At 34.0% G+C, this 16,746-nt stretch overlaps 1 protein-coding gene and 1 long non-coding RNA gene across 2 annotated transcripts; one reads left to right on the top strand and one right to left on the bottom strand.

Moving 5' to 3' along the window:
* Positions 1-642: 642 nt before the first annotated feature.
* On the top strand, positions 643-1,656 carry LOC145955851 (uncharacterized). The gene is made up of 2 exons (XR_014432579.1): positions 643-907; positions 1,330-1,656. It is a non-coding gene; the product is annotated as an uncharacterized LOC145955851 (long non-coding RNA).
* A 7,212-nt stretch (positions 1,657-8,868) lies between these two features.
* LOC109816147 (putative UDP-glucosyl transferase 73B6) lies at positions 8,869-10,583 on the bottom strand. Its single transcript, XM_083071115.1, has 2 exons — positions 10,047-10,583; positions 8,869-9,868 (listed from the first exon to the last, which is right to left on the bottom strand). Exons 1-2 carry the CDS (start codon positions 10,527-10,529, stop codon positions 8,924-8,926), a joined length of 1,428 nt encoding a protein of 475 aa, XP_082927241.1. The 5' UTR covers positions 10,530-10,583; the 3' UTR covers positions 8,869-8,923.
* Positions 10,584-16,746: the final 6,163 nt, after the last annotated feature.

Raw genomic sequence — 16,746 nt, 5'->3', positions numbered from 1 at the left:
GTTAGATCGTTGAAATTTGATATAGAACATGAGTTATTGAACGGAATAAGTCTAGGTAGACTTACTTTTAGAGTAAAAAAATTTATTCTCTTTAATATATAGACCATATATATATATATATATATATACATATATATTAAATGATTTTATCTATAAATTTTGCTAAAAATAAAAAATATTAAAAATTAAATATTTTCATAAATACTAGGAGGGTTGAATCACTTTGTGCCACTAATAATGATATGTAGATAGAATATTAGAAGATTATATGTAGTTATTTAGAGAGAATATAATTTTTTTTATATCCAAAAAATATAATGGTCCACTAAAAAGTAGAGACAAAAAATAATTACATAACCTTAATATCTTTTTTATAATAGGTATAGATAAAATTTAAAATTGATTTAAAAATTTAATATAATACTAATATATTTAATAAATATTTTTACCAAAAGAGAAGGAAGGAGGTGTGTGAAAAGAAAAAATAATAAATTGAAAATTAGAAATATAAAATTAAAAATTTTTAAAATAAAAAAATGATAAATATTTTAATTTAAAAAAAAATAAAACAAAGGAGAGTAGTTATAAAAAATAGGAAGTGTATATATCATTAGCCTATGTATTTTAAAACTAGATGCCAGGCCCATTAGAAATGGTGAACCGTGAGTCCAGGCCCAATCGAAACCCTGAGGGAACGCGCGAGCGCCCCTACGGCCACTGCAAGGTCATCAAGAAGGACTCCGCCAAGAAGTCCCGCGTCAAGGCCTTCCTCAAGTTGGTCAACTACCAGCACCCCCGACGCCCTCCACGCCAAGGATAAGAAGGTCACCGCCCTCAAGGAGACCAAGAAGCGCCTCGAGGACCGCTTCAAGACCGGCAAGAACCGGTGGTTCTTCACCAAGCTCAGGTTCTGAGCTATTCTATATGCCTTCTTTTTGCTTCTGCATCGGTTTACATTTCTTAATTGTTAACTTTTAATTCTCTCCTCAGCCTAGATTTTGCTACTTTTCGGTTTATTTTTGTTATATTTTCGCAATGTGTTTGATTCGTGTTGTTGATTCACCTTGTTTGGTTCCTGAATCGGTTAGATTTGCCTTGTTTGATTTCGATTGTAGCATGTTTTCGAAACCCTAGCATTTTAATTGGCCGAATTAAAAAGAGAGAAAATACACTCTAATTAATCTGTTCAGTATTTCAGTTACATTTTGAGAAACATTGTTTGTGAATGGGTTTAGAGAAAAAAAATTTGCGTCTCATTCTTTGATATGATGTTGCTTACTAACAGAGGAAATAGGACTAACATGAAACTGTTTCCAACTCTTTTTGCAGAAGCACAACAAGATTTGATGGGGATTGCTCAGTTCAGGTGTATAGTGTGCAGGCTAGCATTCCAAAGGATCCAGCTGTGCTTTGGAATGCTGAATTCATTCAAGCAGAAGAGCTCTTCAAGCAGCCTTCCTCAGTTGATAATTGTTTGAGGGATAATAGGCAGGTTCCATAACTGCAGAAAACGTATATAGTTTAGTCATGTGATGGTAGGTGTGCAATGTGAAAGTATTAAATTGTTTAGGGTTGACAAACAAGAAAATATTGATATTAGTTGGAATATTTTGTGTGAATTATTCGGATTCTTTATGAAAAAGAGATTTGATGCCACTCATATTGCAATAAGTGTTTTTGTTCCTTTTGCCAAGAGTTTTGGTGCTGCTCATTTCTGTATGTGTAAACTTGACATGAAGCTAGAGAATATATAGAAAAGGTTTCGGTGAAATGCTTGAATGGGAGTACTCATCAAGTTAGCATCCTTGATATTTATAAAGTATATGCATTGAAAAAATAACTTTTCGAGACCAATGAAAAAAAATTTAGGTTTTATAAAGAGAGATGGGAAGGCTTTCCATTGATTCTTTGAATGGTTCTGGTTAATAGGAAGACTTCCTGATTCCATTGTGTTATTTTCTTCTAATGTTTTGAATTTTGGCATCTATTTTACTATGAAAGGATAACTGATGGAATGCTATGATATTATGATGCATCTCCCATTCTGCCTGGGATGAGTAGTATAAGCCCCTTACTCATTTGTAACTTGCACCATATTTCCTTCCTCTAATTAGGCCATTTTATTGAAATATAACACAAGAGGTCGTTTACATAAATAACCCCAACTATTTCTGTATAAACTAAATGATATTATATGTCAATAATCCTAAATAAAAAATGATATAACTGTATGCTTCAAAGTTCAACTGGGTTCCTCTTATAACCCTAGCTAATTAACTCTTGATTTAAATTTAAATTTTATTTCAAAGATACTCATTCAATTAGAAAAAGAAATGAATAATTGTCTCATTAGTAAACTTTACAATAAATTAAGAGTAAAAGAAAATCAGTAACTAGTAATACAATAAAAGTGAGTCCAGGTTTCTTATAATTATGACAAAAAATACTCTCATTTTTTATTTATGAGTAAATTACACCAACATTTTTTTTGAATTTTTTGAAATTGAATAAACACCTTATACTTTTTTACTCCGTGCGGTAACATCTCCTTAGAAATTACATTATTCTAATTAACTATTTTTAAAATATTACATTGCAATTGATGACAGAAATTATTGTAAACATTAAAAGAATAAAGGATGTTAATGTAATTTGCAAACTTGGAGATAGTCCATATTTGCATTGACCTTAAACTATTAATATTAAAGAAATTGGATGGAGGGAATAGATTTTTTCTAATTTATTTCTCACTGCTCATATAATAAATAGTTAAGTCCTCTCTATTTTTCATAATAAATGTCAAAAATTAATAAATAGATAAAAATAATAATTTTACAAAATTAGTATTGTTATTAATTTTTATTAGAAGCGGTTCAGCATAACAAATTTTTATAAAATATTATTAGAAATACTAAGGTAGGTATATATACTTAATTTACTTATAAGATAAAGCCGTAGGTAATTTTTCACAGATTTATCGTGGGTAATTTCCCACGGATTTATTCGTGGGTAATTTCTCACGGATTCATCCGTGGGAAAGTTATCCACGGATTATAATCTATCGGCAAATATTTCAGACGAGCAATTTACCGATGGATTGTTGTCCGTCGATAATCCGTCGAAAATGAACTATTACCCACAGATTTTTGGGATTAGCCACGAATTTCGGCCGTCTGTAATCTCAAATTTTCTTGTAGTGATGCTTTCTGAAACAAGCCTAACAGTCCTTGTGATCTATCTCGAAATATTTCTATTCCTATCATATAACACCTTGCCCATATCTTTCATTTCAAAATTACTAGAGAGAAACTTCTTAGTCTCATAAAGAAGACCAAGATCATTAGTTGTAAGCAAGATGTCATCAACATACAGAATTAAAAGTATAACTTTACTCTCACTGACCTTCAAATATATGCATCGATCAACAATGTTTTCTTTAAATCCAAAGCAAACAATGGTATCATTAAACTTTAAATACCATTGGCGGGAAGCTTGCTTAAGTCCATATATTGATTTCTTTAATTTGCACACCATGTGTTCCTTTCCTTCAACCGAGAACCTCATTGATTGGTCCATGTAAACATTCTCCTCCAAATTTCCATTTAGAAAGGCGGTTTTCACATCCATTTGATGTAGCTCCAAGTCATAATGGGATACTAATGCCATGATAATTTTAAAGGAATCTTTTCGTCAGGTGAAAAAGTCTCTTTGTAATCAATGCCATCTTTTTGAGTAAAACCCCCAGCAACAAGTCTAGCCTTGTATCTTTCAAGGTTGCCATCAGAGTCACGTTTAATCTTAAAGACCCACTTACAACCAACTCTCTTGCAACCTTCTAGCAATTCTACAAGGTCCCAAACATCATTTTGTTCCATAGATTTTAATTCTTCTTTCATGGCATTTAACCATTTTTCAGAATTATCACAACTTACAGCTTGTGAAAACGAAACTAGATCATTCTCATTAATACTTGAGTCAGTTTCTAACTCATGTAGATGTACCATATAGTCATTTGAAATAGTTGGTCCTTTTTCTCTTTGTGACCTTCTTAATGCTATTTGTTGTGGTTGTTCTACAATAGGTTCATTATGAATCATGGGTTCATTATTGTGTTGCTCTTCTTCATTGTTGTTTGACACAACAGTTAGAGAAACACTTACTTTATTGTCAGAGGTATAAGTCAAAGGAACTCGCATTCTAACTTCTTTGACTTCCACTTTTTGTGAAATTGTACTCCCACTGACTTCACCATTTTCAATGAACTTTGCATTTTCAGTTTCAACAATTCTCATACTATGATTAGGACAATAAAACATATACCCCTTTGATTTTTCTGGATAACCAATGAAATATCCACTAATTGTTCTTGCATCCAATTTCTTTTCTTGTGGATTATAAATCCGTATTTCTGCCTGACAACCCCAAACATGTAGGTGCCTTAAACTAGGTGTCCTACCAGTCCACAGTTCAAAAGGTGTCTTTGAAACTACCTTACTAGGAACCCTATTTAACAAATACATGGCAGTTTTCAAGGCATACATCCACAAATATATGGGTAAAGTTGAATTGCTTAACATACTTCTAACCATATCCATTAATGTTTTATTATGCCTTTCTGATACACCATTTTGTTGTGGTGTACCTAGCATTGTATATTGAGCACAAATGCCACGTTTTTGAAGAAGTTTAGCAAATGGACCTGGGTGTTGCCCAGTTTCATTATATCTTCCATAATACTCACCACCTCTATCAGATCTTACAACTTTCACTTTTTTGTCTAATTGTCTTTCTACTTCATTCAAGTAAATTTCCAAGGCATCGACTGCTTGAGATTTCTCATGCAATAGATAAACATAACCATAACGTGAATAGTCATCTATAAAGGTAATGAAGTATTTTTCCTTTCTGAAAGGAGAACATTTCCAAGGAAGTTTCATTCATAGCCATTCCAAAAGACTTAAGTCTTACTGCAATATTTGTCATCTCAATAACATGCTCATGCATAGTACGTGAACCATCAAATTTCATGGTGGTTAATGTACTCATTAGTGTCTCAGCAAAAGACTTATCAGTTGTTTAAGAGCACTCTCCCATAAAACCCATAAATCTTTAGCACTTTCAGTTTTGGGAAGAGTTGTCTTAATACTGTCAGCAACAATCATTCTCATGAACATTAGGCAAAATCTGTTAAACTTTTCCCAAGCTTTATAATAGGATTTCTTTTCATTACTACTAGAGTCAGTAATAGTAGCAGACTTCTCTTCCAATATAGCAAGGTCTAGATCTAATACATCGAGATAAAATTGGACTTGTTCATTCCAGTAATAGAAATTAAGCCCATTAAAAATCGGAACAGACACTACAAGAGAATTTAGTGAAGATACTACATAATAAAATTTTCACATGAGTGTTTTGAGACATAAAATACATGCTACACATATAATATATTCAAACATCAATTAATAGTATATTGATGCTCTCCTTTGGGTGATACATCAACACACAACATACAAACATAATGATGTTAATAAATTTAATCATTATTTTGCAACTAAACATGCACCAATTAAAATTATCTAATACCTTTGGGTATATAAATAATTTGATAGCACACATAAGTCACACACAATTATATTCATTAATTATGAGAACAACTAATCAACCTTTGGGTGATACATAAATGTCTTATAATAATGAATTTCAATATACCCATAAACAAACAATTATTTTATTTAGCATCCATTATTCTATGAGTAATTGAATTAAATCACCATTGATTTGGAATTAAATAAATATAAAATTTGGCCACTTTGGTGACTAACAAATTCATCATACAATTAATTCCAAGTAAATAAAAAACTTTACTAGTCCCAATTTAATCATTCATGAATTTCATATAAAAAAAATTTCATACTTTAGAAATTGAAAACATTGGAATTCTATGTTGAAATACATGAAGGTAACATGCTCAATCACAAATTCCAAAATTTGATTAAAAGGAAAAATCAATTATTTCCAATTTGAAATATTAATTTCTACGTTGAAATACATATAAGGGTAAAATGCGCAGTCACGAATTCCAAAATTTGATTAAAAGGAAAAAATCAATTCTTTCCAATTTAAAATACAAATTCAGGCATTTCAAAAAAGGAAACCTTTCAATCACTCGATTTCAAGAAAATAATGCTTACGCGAATGCCATTAGGATTTCGATAATGTGGGATTTAATGTATTGATCATAATTCAAAATTAAGAATTTCATTCATGATCCAAACAAACAACATGCAGTGAAAAATTAAATCATAATTCCTAATTTATAAAATTAGGGTTCATATGAATTGGGATTTATATGTATATAATTGTCCCAAACATCATTTAACATTGCAACAATGACATTGATAAAATTATTCCACTTCTGGTGGTACTCAAAGGATCAAATATAATATTTATATCATATTTGTTTCTTTATCTATCCTTTTCCTTTTCACTTTTCATATTATTTTCTCACTTCCGGTAAGAAAAATATTCTTTTATTTTCATTATCGTACAATTATCTCATTTCCGGTGAGAAAATATTCTTTTATTCTCATTGTTGCACAATTATCTCACTTCCGGTGAGAAAATATTCTTTTATTTTCATTGTCGTACAATTATCTCACTTCCAGTGAGAAAATATCATTTTATTTTTCATTGTTGCACAATTATCTCACTTCCGGTGAGAAAAAAAAATGCTTAAAACTTCTTAATTTGACAAATGTCTTCTGGATCATTGCAAAATCGTTATATATGTATATATATAACATTCATGGAGAATTATACAATTTTACAACACATATCATTCACGGAGAATCATTCAATTTCAAAAACCTTGCTCTGATACCACATGTAAGTTCTATAATTTTCTAATACATCAATTATAGACAATTAAAGGATCTTTGAAATTCATAATACTCACATAATAATAAGAAAGTGTGTACCTTTCTCTATAATGAAAATCTCCTTTGATCCTTAGAGTGTTTTGATCTTCTTGAGAAGAGAACTAAGATTTCACTCCCTTTGACTTTTCTTTCTACTCTCTCTATCTTTCGTGATGGCTAGGGTTTTAGAGAATACTTTATGTGAGGGGCGTGGACCTTATTTCACATTAATGGAAATTTATAACCCCTAAATATTATTATTTCCATCAAATAACAATTATTCTCAAAACTGTTCTATTAAGCCCATTTATGATTTAATCCGTAATTATTTAACTATTTATTTATCAGTCCATTTATACAACACAGATTTCTCACACAAGACATAATTATCTTACAAACACATCAACTAAAAATAGAATTATTCAAACAATACTAAAAAAAAACAATACAATTTTTTTATTTGAGGCATTAATTTGATCAAACACCTCTAATATTGCATATGTTAAAAACAATCAAAAGAGCCACAATACAACCAAGGATATATACAACTAAAATACATTTTAAAATAAAATTAATCAACATCATAAATAGAACATATATAGAACTAAGGATAGCCAACAATAGTGAACCAAAATCAACATCATCAAATCTTAAAACCAACCAAAATCAATGGATAGGGGAGGATACAAAATCATCAAAATGACAATTGGGGACCAAAGTGACGAGGGAGAGAGAAGGGCGGAACACATACCTTTCATAGTAGAACGCAAGGGGCGGCGACAATAGCGAATACGAGGGAGAATGATAGGGTTGGCCACCAAGGTGAAGAGGGAGAAAGAAAGGTGCGAAAGAGAGAGTTGTGGGGAAGGTTGGGCGCAACAGTTTGAGAAAACGGAGATGGTGATGAAGACATGACGACGACGACGAAGTGGGGAGTGCGACAGAAAAGAGACAAAACATAACTGAGAAAGAGGGAGACTTATATCCTATTTAGAACAGGACAATTAAAATTTTTCTTGAACAACTAATTTTATATAATATATAGAATTAGATTTCAAAGAACTTTTAAAGTATTACAAATAACACCGGTTAAAGGTTAATCAATTTTGAAAACACTTTTAAAATCAATCAAATTTTAATCGATTTTTAAAAATGGTAATATTATTTATAAAAATATCATCGCATCACATTTGAAATCAATTCCTTTTTAATCAATTTTAAAATATTGATTTTAAAAATGTTTTTTATACTAGTAATATTTGTAACTTGCATCCATCTTGATATTCTCTTATTCATTCAGCAAGATTTATAAAGAGTCCATTTCTTTGGCTAATTAATTGAATTCATAATTGTAATTATCAATTGATTTTAGAGAGAAAAAAAAAAACTAAGAAAGAATCAAGATCCTAGGGGAAGAAATTTAATATCTGATTCACCCCATCCTGTTGTCTTGAACAAGGCCACTGTTTCATATAATAAAACAATTTAAGTTTTCATATAATAAAAAACGTTCATATAAAATGAATAAAATTAAGAATGCGGAAGGAGCCCAAGACGAATGCCTCATTCATCTTGCGAGAAACACAAGTCTGGGTTTTCTCTACCTTCATCAAGTGTAATGTTTTTTTTAAGTCCAACTTGGGTAGAAAATCATGGAACTTACATTTCAAAATCTTCATTAACGGATTCTACACTACTAGCTAGTACCCATTCTAAAGAGTTAACCTTCTAAATTAAGATTAAAATAAGAATTTAATATGTAAGGATAAATTAAATATAATAACAACCATTAACCGGACATTATTAATAAAGATTTTTTTTAATTACAATATTAGTAGAAAGTAAACCCTAAACAATTTTAGTTAAAAGAGACATTATCAATCGTGTAAATGAACAGTGATGTATCATTAGTAAAGATGGTGGTAGGAAAGAAGTATATATGTGATAAACATTCAGCACAAAACAAAAGGATCATGACATTGGAAATTAACAAGTTTGTGTACACATCAATGTGCATGCAAGCTCAAATCGTGAATTAAAGAGTTGAAATCGGAGTAAGACGATCCTCCTTCCTGGACAGCCTTTGTGGCGATGAGGGCAAGCTCCTTGGCTCTGTTCCTCATTTCCTGTGCTTCCTCTCCCACCATTATCCTCTTCACAGCATTCTCTATCACCTCCTTCTTCACAGCCACCCCTCCCATCATCCCAATCCACGTTTGCACCCCAACACCCACACCAATCCTAATCACGTCGTTCAAAAACTTTGCATTGTAAAACTGCTCCGCGTACATGGGCCACGTCACCATCGGCACCCCCGCACACACCCCTTCCAACGCCGAATTCCACCCACAATGAGTCACAAACCCCCCAACCGCTTCATGCTCCAAAATCATCACTTGCGGCGCCCAACCCTTTATGATCAACCCCTTCCCTCCACCTTCAACTCTTTCTTCAAACCCTTCTGGCAACCATTCTACCTTCTCACTCGACCCTTTCTTCACCACCCATATGAAATTCTGCCCCGAACCCTCCAAACCCATCGCTATTTCCCTAAGCTGGGCCTCGCCGAACGATGTCATGCTACCGAAGCAAACGTAAACAACCGAGTCTTTTTCCTTGGAGTCGAGCCACTTCAAGCACGCGTGTTCGTCGATCGCGGCTTCTCTTCCTCTACTAGCCTTTTCCTCCGTGTCCCTGTTGCACAAAGAAACCGGTCCCAAGTGCCACGCTCTTCTCCCGAGGTGGTTTCTGTAGTGCTCCGCGTAAACCGGTTCGAGCTCGTAGAAGCTGTTGGCGATGACGCCGAAGCTCTTCAGCTCCGACTCGTTGGCCTCTTCCAAGAGCTGGGTGAAGACCTCGTCGTCCTTTGGAGTCTGCGGAAGCTGCATCTTCGTCAGCGTTACTTCTCCGGGGAGATTCGGAACCACGAAGGGCTCGGTGTACGAAGAAACCTGTTATATCGTCAGAAAAAGAGAATGAAACCCGTTAAGATACAAACAAATTAAAATCCTACGTTATGGAATAAGAAGATGAAACATGTACTAGGAAACATGTTGAGACAAATTAAGTCCTATATTATAGAATAAGAGGATGAAACATGTTTAAACTCATGAAGTAACCGATGAAAACCTTGTCTTGAGGCTTGTACTGTCGCACGGAGGCCAACACGCAGAGAGGGAAGAAGCCGAGGCCGTGGAAGACGATCCTCGGAATCCCGAACTTGGCGGCGGAGTGGGTGGCCCACGGGAAGAACATGTCGGCGACAAGGCAGGTGGGGTGTTCCTGTTGCAAGAGATGTTCAAGTGGGTCCCGCAGGAGCAGCGTGGCTTTGAGGAAGGCGATGATCTTGTCGGGGGAGAGCGCGGAGTCGGAATTCTCGCAGCCTTCGGGCAAGCCGGTTTCCTCCGGTGAGGGGAACTTGAGGGTTCGGATTTGGATGCTGGCTTTCCCTACGGTTCGTGCAATGAGGGGCACGTTGAGGGGAGTGGTGACTATGGTGCTTTTCACTCCTCTTGAGGCGAAGACTCTCGCCAGATCAACGCAGGGTATGATGTGACCGTTTGCTGGGAAGGGGAAGAATAACACGTGAAGCTCGCCATGGTCGATGCCCATGCTGTGTTTCTAAGGACAAACGATGGATACTGAGAATAATGTGGGTATTGCTATTACCACTTGTTCTCGTTATAGTGGAACTTTGATGTCGCGTTTTGCACGGGTTATTATTAAATTATTCATTTTTTATTATTTTTTTTGTAGTATATGTAAATGTGTCATTTGGCTATGGCGAGGCCAATGCATGCTAGATCTCATCTTTACGCCACGCGATCCTCGAGCTTATTATTAAATACTAAATAGGATAGATAGTAACGTGGTTTATTTTGGAGAAAAATGGAGTAACCATTTCTGCTGGTTACTTCAGAACATACTAGCTAATTTTTTATATATTTTTTCATCAAATTAAATTATGTTTTTAAAAATTTTAAATGTTATATTACTATTTTAAAAAGGGTTTATTGATTAATATATTAATCCTTTAGAAAGTTGTCAATATAATTTTTCATAAGATCAGTGTTTTAATTTTTGCAAATATGAATATAATGACATTTTATGTTATAAGAAATTAATTTAGTAAAAAAATTAAAATTTTGAGCGACATAACTTTACATTGTCATATAATGATATATAACATATTATCATATTTATTTATGTGTTAATTTTTCTGCACTTCTACCTTTTGTTACATTTTTTCTTTATCCTGTATATTTCTTTTTTTTTTTGCACTATATTAATTTCATGTCTTATTTTTTTTATTGTCCAATTTTCATTCTAATGCAATTATCATCATAATTACAAGGCACTATTTTTTTTCTTTCTTTTTTTTTCTCAATTTTTTTCACATATAATTTAGAATTTGCTAATCTATTTTGCATGTGAATTTCTCTACAATTCTATTTTCTATTAATCTCCCTTTATCCTTTATATTACATTTATGTGTTTTATCCAATCCAACTTCTATTCCTCTATTATTTAATTCTTATCTCACTATAATCTTCATCTAAAATAGAAAGTACTATTTTTCCTTTTTTTCACTATTTTAAATTTTTTAACGCATAATTTGAGATTTTTTTTGCTGTTGTTTTCTTATATTTGTATATATATACACATATCTTATTTTGTATCACAATATAGAAAACAAGATTTGTTTGAGAGATAATAAACTTTGGACTTTTTCTCTACCATCATGTTGCGAGCCATCCTTACTAAAATAATCAGGGGAAAATGTTATCCAAGAGACGGGATTAATGCTATAACGAATGAAAAATGTTTTTTTTATCCATGTGTAAAAGCGGACTTTATTGTAGAATTACTTAAATTAATAAAGTTATTTTTAAGTTATTTATGTTTTTGAGATGATTTAATACAATGTTGTTATGGATTATATTGACTCAGATGACATGATTTTTTAAAAAAAATTGGTTGACTTTAGTTTAGTTATATTGAAATCGTTACAGTTAATGATAATTTCACTGATGTCACTATTAGTTATTTTCACCTGGTTCCACTTAATTTTTTTAATTATCGTCGTTATGACCTATAACTACTTTATTTTTATTTTTATTTTTGTCATTAATTATGGCCTATAACGTCTTAAAAAAAATTAAAGTAGCTATGGATCATATGGATCATAGGCATAGCAACCAAAATTAAAATAAAAAATTATTTTTGGACGGCATGGCCTATAGTAACATGAGTCTTATATATACCCCTCTTCCCGTTATGCTTGTTTATTATGGATTCTCATGTGATTACATAGTCAATACTTACATTTGTATTTTTCAGAGGTGATATAATAGGTGGTTCTTGATATTAGATTATATAATTATATTTATGCTGTAAATATATATTTTAGTTAGTTTTATTTTGGTTAGTCATTGATTAGTTGGTTAGTCTGTTCCTTCTTAGTCTCATATATTTAAGGGGTAGCCTGGTATTTTCATTATTAGATTTTCCTCATTCCCTAAATACAATTGCAACAATATTTCGTTTTGCTTCTTCTTCATTCTTGAGCTATCATCACTGTAATAGCATCAATATGGTATCAGAGGGATATAATTACACTTTTTGATCCTCCCATTACCTTTCTTTTTTTCTTGGACCTGTGGTTTCTTGCTCCCATGGCAGAACCCTCCAAAGACCCTACCCTAGATCCAACCCATCCCCTTTTTCTTCACCATTCCGATGGCCCTGGCCTTGTTCTCACCTCTCAGCCACTTGACAACAAAAATTACACAACCTGGAGTCGTGCCATGTTGGTGGCTCTTTCCGTCAAGAACAAGATTCCGTTCGTTGATGGTTCCCTTCCCAAACCTGCCGCTGATCATCCTACATATCCTGCGTGGATTCGTGGGAACAATCTGGTTATCTCTTGGCTTTATAATTCTGTTTCAAAAGATATCATAACCAGTATTTTGTTTGCAAACACAGCAAAAGAAATTTGGGACGATTTGAAAACCAGGTTCTCCAGGAAAAATGGCCCTCGAATATTTCAGCTTAGGAGACAACTTATGTCTCTCCAACAAGGAATTGATGATGTGAGCACCTACTACACGAAATTGAAGTCCATTTGGGAGGAGTTGTCGGGATACAAACCCTCATTTCCATGCACCTGTGGTGGCTTACAACATCTTCAAGAATACAATGCATCAGAATATGTAATGTCTTTCTTGATGGGGCTGAACGATTCCTTTTCTCAAATTCGTGGCCAGATTCTTTTATCTGATCCCTTACCTCCAATTAGTAATGTCTTTTCTTTAATTCTTCAAGAAGAAACACAGAGAGAGATTGGTACTGCTATAACTCATACTGCCTCTGTAAACTCTGATAGTATGGCTTTTCTTGTTCATTCCTCTAACAATTCTGCTGCTGCTGATCATAATAAAACCTATAAAAGGGAAAGGCCTAAATGTGCACATTGTGGTATAATGGGCCACACAAAAGACAAATGTTATAAACTTGTAGGATATCCTCCTAATTACTTCTCTAAGAACAAGCAAGTTCACGTTGCTAATCAGGTTCTTGACAACCCTGAATCTTCCGATCAGAACAAATCTGACCATTTAACACCTGCCCAATGCCAGCAATTAATCAATTTCCTCACCAATCAAATACAGCTTAACAATCCTGCTGAAGCTGCTCCTACAAATGTGTCAGGTATTTGTATGAACACTAGTTTACTGATGCATCATTCTCATTATAGGTGGGTTATTGATTCAGGGGCCACATCTCATATCTGTTGCCACAGAAACATGTATCATTCATACACTTCTTTATCTGATTCTTATGTTATGCTGCCTAACTCCACAAAGGTAAAAGTTTTAGGAATAGGTAGTATTCGTTTAAATCACGACATCCATTTGCACAATGTGTTATTCATACCATCATTTCGGTTTAATCTACTTTCCCTTCTTAAATTGATCAATGAAAATCAATTTCAGTTCACTATGCAATCTAACAGTTTTGTGCTTCAGGACCTCACGACAATGAGGAGGATTGGCACTGCTAAGCAGGACCAAGGATTACTGTTTTTTGATTTTCCTATGTCAAAATTTTCTCTCAATACCACTGACTATTGTAACCTTGTTTCTTATGATATTTGGCACAAAAGGCTTGGCCATATTCCTATTAATGTGTACAATTTGATTGCTAGTAAAACTGTTTTGTCTTCTGCTGATCCACATTTTCATTGTAGCACTTGTCAATTATCCAAGCAAAATAGACTTCCTTTCCCTAACCCCAATCATTTTAGTCCTAATCTGTTTGATTTACTGCATGCTGACATTTGGGGGCCTTTTAGGGAACATACTTATGATGGTTTTAAATATTTTTTAACTCTTGTTGAGGATAAAAGTAGGTTTACTTGGATCTTCTTATTAAAGCATAAATCTGATTGTGTTGTTGTTATACCCCAATTCATATCTTTCATTGAAACCCAATTTAATAAGACTATTAAAACCTTTAGATCTGACAATGCTAAAGAACTTGCTTTCAATGATTTATTCTCAAAGAAAGGTATTATTCATCAATACTCTTGTGTAGAACGACCACAACAAAATAGTGTGGTTGAAAGGAAACATTTGCACATCCTTAATATTGCCCGTGCCTTGATGTTTCAATCCAATGTTCCATTAAAATTTTGGGGTGAGTGTGTCAAAACTGCTGTCTTTCTTATGAATAGAACTCCTAGCCTTGTTCTGAATTCTAAGTCACCTTTTGAAATCTTGTATGCTAAGCTACCTAACTATGCCGATTTCAAGGTTTTTGGATCTTTATGCTATGCATCTACTTTATTATCTAGCAGGCACAAATTCAGTCACAGGGCCACTGCTGCTATTTTCCTTGGTTACCCCAAGGGATACAAAGGTTATAGACTCCTTGATCTTTCCACTAAACAAATCTTCATTTCTAGAGATGTTAAATTTTTTGAACATATTTTCCCGTTCAAAACTCCACCTATAACCAGTCATGACAATGATAATACGAATTTTTTTTGTTACTCCCAATATTACTAACTCTTCTGTTTCAGATGTTAGTGATGACCACATCTCTCCTTCCGCTGTTCCCAACAACATTACCATGACTGACACACAAACTCCCACAGAGGCACACCCCCCTCCTAGAAGATCCGACAGGGCTACTAATCCCCCAAGATACCTTAGTGACTATCATTGTTATAATGTCACTGATTCGGCTATCACTGCCTATCCTATCCAAAATTACCTAGATTATTCCAAGCTATCCAATTCTCATAGACATTATATTTGTCAAATTTCAGAACATTTTGAACCACAAACTTATGCTCAAGCCATCAAGTACACATCCTGGAAGCAAGCTATTTCTGATGAATTAGTTGCCATGGAAGTCAATCATACTTGGGATGTGGTGCCTCTTCCTCCAGAAAAGAAACCAATTAGCTGTAAGTGGCTCTTCAAACTTAAGTTGAACTCTGATGGAACGGTGGCCAAACACAAAGCCAGACTTGTTGCTAGGGGATTCACTCAACAGTATGGCCTTGACTTTCAAGAAACCTTTTCTCCTGTGGCGAAAATTACCACACTCAGGTTACTCTTGTCCTTAGCTGCTTCTCACCATTGGCATTTAGCTCAATTAGATATCAATAATGCTTTTTTAAATGGTAACCTTGAGGAAGAAATCTTTATGCAAATTCCTCAAGGCTATACTCATAATATTGTAAGTACCATACCGACTCCGCTTGTTTGTAAACTCAATAAGTCTATATATGGCCTTAAACAGGCTTCAAGAAGCTGGTTTACCAAATTCAGCACTATTTTATTATCTTATGGTTATAAACAATCAAAATTTGATTATTCCTTATTCACCAAAGGCACAAAATCCAATTTCATTGCTGTTTTGGTGTATGTGGATGACATTGTTCTTGCTAGTCCAAGCAATGATGTCATTTCACAAACAAAAACTCTTTTACAAAAATATTTCAGGCTAAAAGATCTTGGAGATCTCAAATTCTTTCTTGGATTAGAATTATCCAAATCCAAGGAAGGAATATTTATGTGTCAAAGGCACTACACCATGTCAATCCTAGAAGATTGTGGAATGTTGGGCTGCAAGCCTTCATCGCTCCCAATGGAATCAAATTTGAAACTCAAAGCAGATTCCGGCACAAAGCTATCTGATCCTGGAAAATACCGAAGGCTAATTGGCAGACTTCTATACTTGACTGTATCCAGGCATGACATTTGTTTTGCTATGCACAAGCTAAGTCAATTCGTTTCTAACCCATATACTGATCATATGAATGCAGCTAATTTGTTACTTAGGTACCTCAAGCATACTGCCGGACAGGGGATCTTATTCAAATCTGATTCAGATACCAGATTGCATGCCTATGTAGATGCAGATTGGGGATCTTGTCTTGACAGCAGAAAGTCCACAACTGGCTTCTGTATTTTCCTAGGGAATTCCTTAATCTCTTGGAAATCCAAAAGACAGAAAACAGTGAGTAAATCATCTGCAGAGGCAGAATACAGGGCCTTATCTTCTGTATCCAGTGAAATTACTTGGCTGAATAACATGTTAACTGAATTCAACATCAACACACCATTTGCCTTGGTCTACTGTGACAATAGAGCTGCCATTCACATTGCTTCCAATCCAACTTTTCATGAGAGAACAAAACATCTCGAGATTGACCTCCACTTCATCCGAGATAAGGTTACCAAAGGCGTCATCAAACTGATCCATGTCAGAAAATATCACCAACTTGCGGATGTTTTCACTAAAGCCTTACCCAAGA

The sequence above is a fragment of the Cajanus cajan genome, chromosome 3 (genome assembly GCF_000230855.2).
Source record: "Cajanus cajan strain Asha chromosome 3, NIPB_CcT2T_4, whole genome shotgun sequence".
NCBI classification, from domain to species: Eukaryota; Viridiplantae; Streptophyta; class Magnoliopsida; order Fabales; family Fabaceae; genus Cajanus; species Cajanus cajan.
This window is presented reverse-complemented; position numbering and strand designations above follow the sequence as displayed.

Bases quoted from the DNA above. Each gene is read 5' to 3' on its own strand.
- LOC109816147 (XM_083071115.1), bottom strand. From the start codon at position 10,529: ATGGGCATCGACCATGGCGAGCTTCACGTGTTATTCTTCCCCTTCCCA. The intron at 9,869-10,046 runs GTTTTCATCGGT...ACGATATAACAG, and splicing joins AGTACAAGCCTCAAGACAAG to GTTTCTTCGTACACCGAGCC.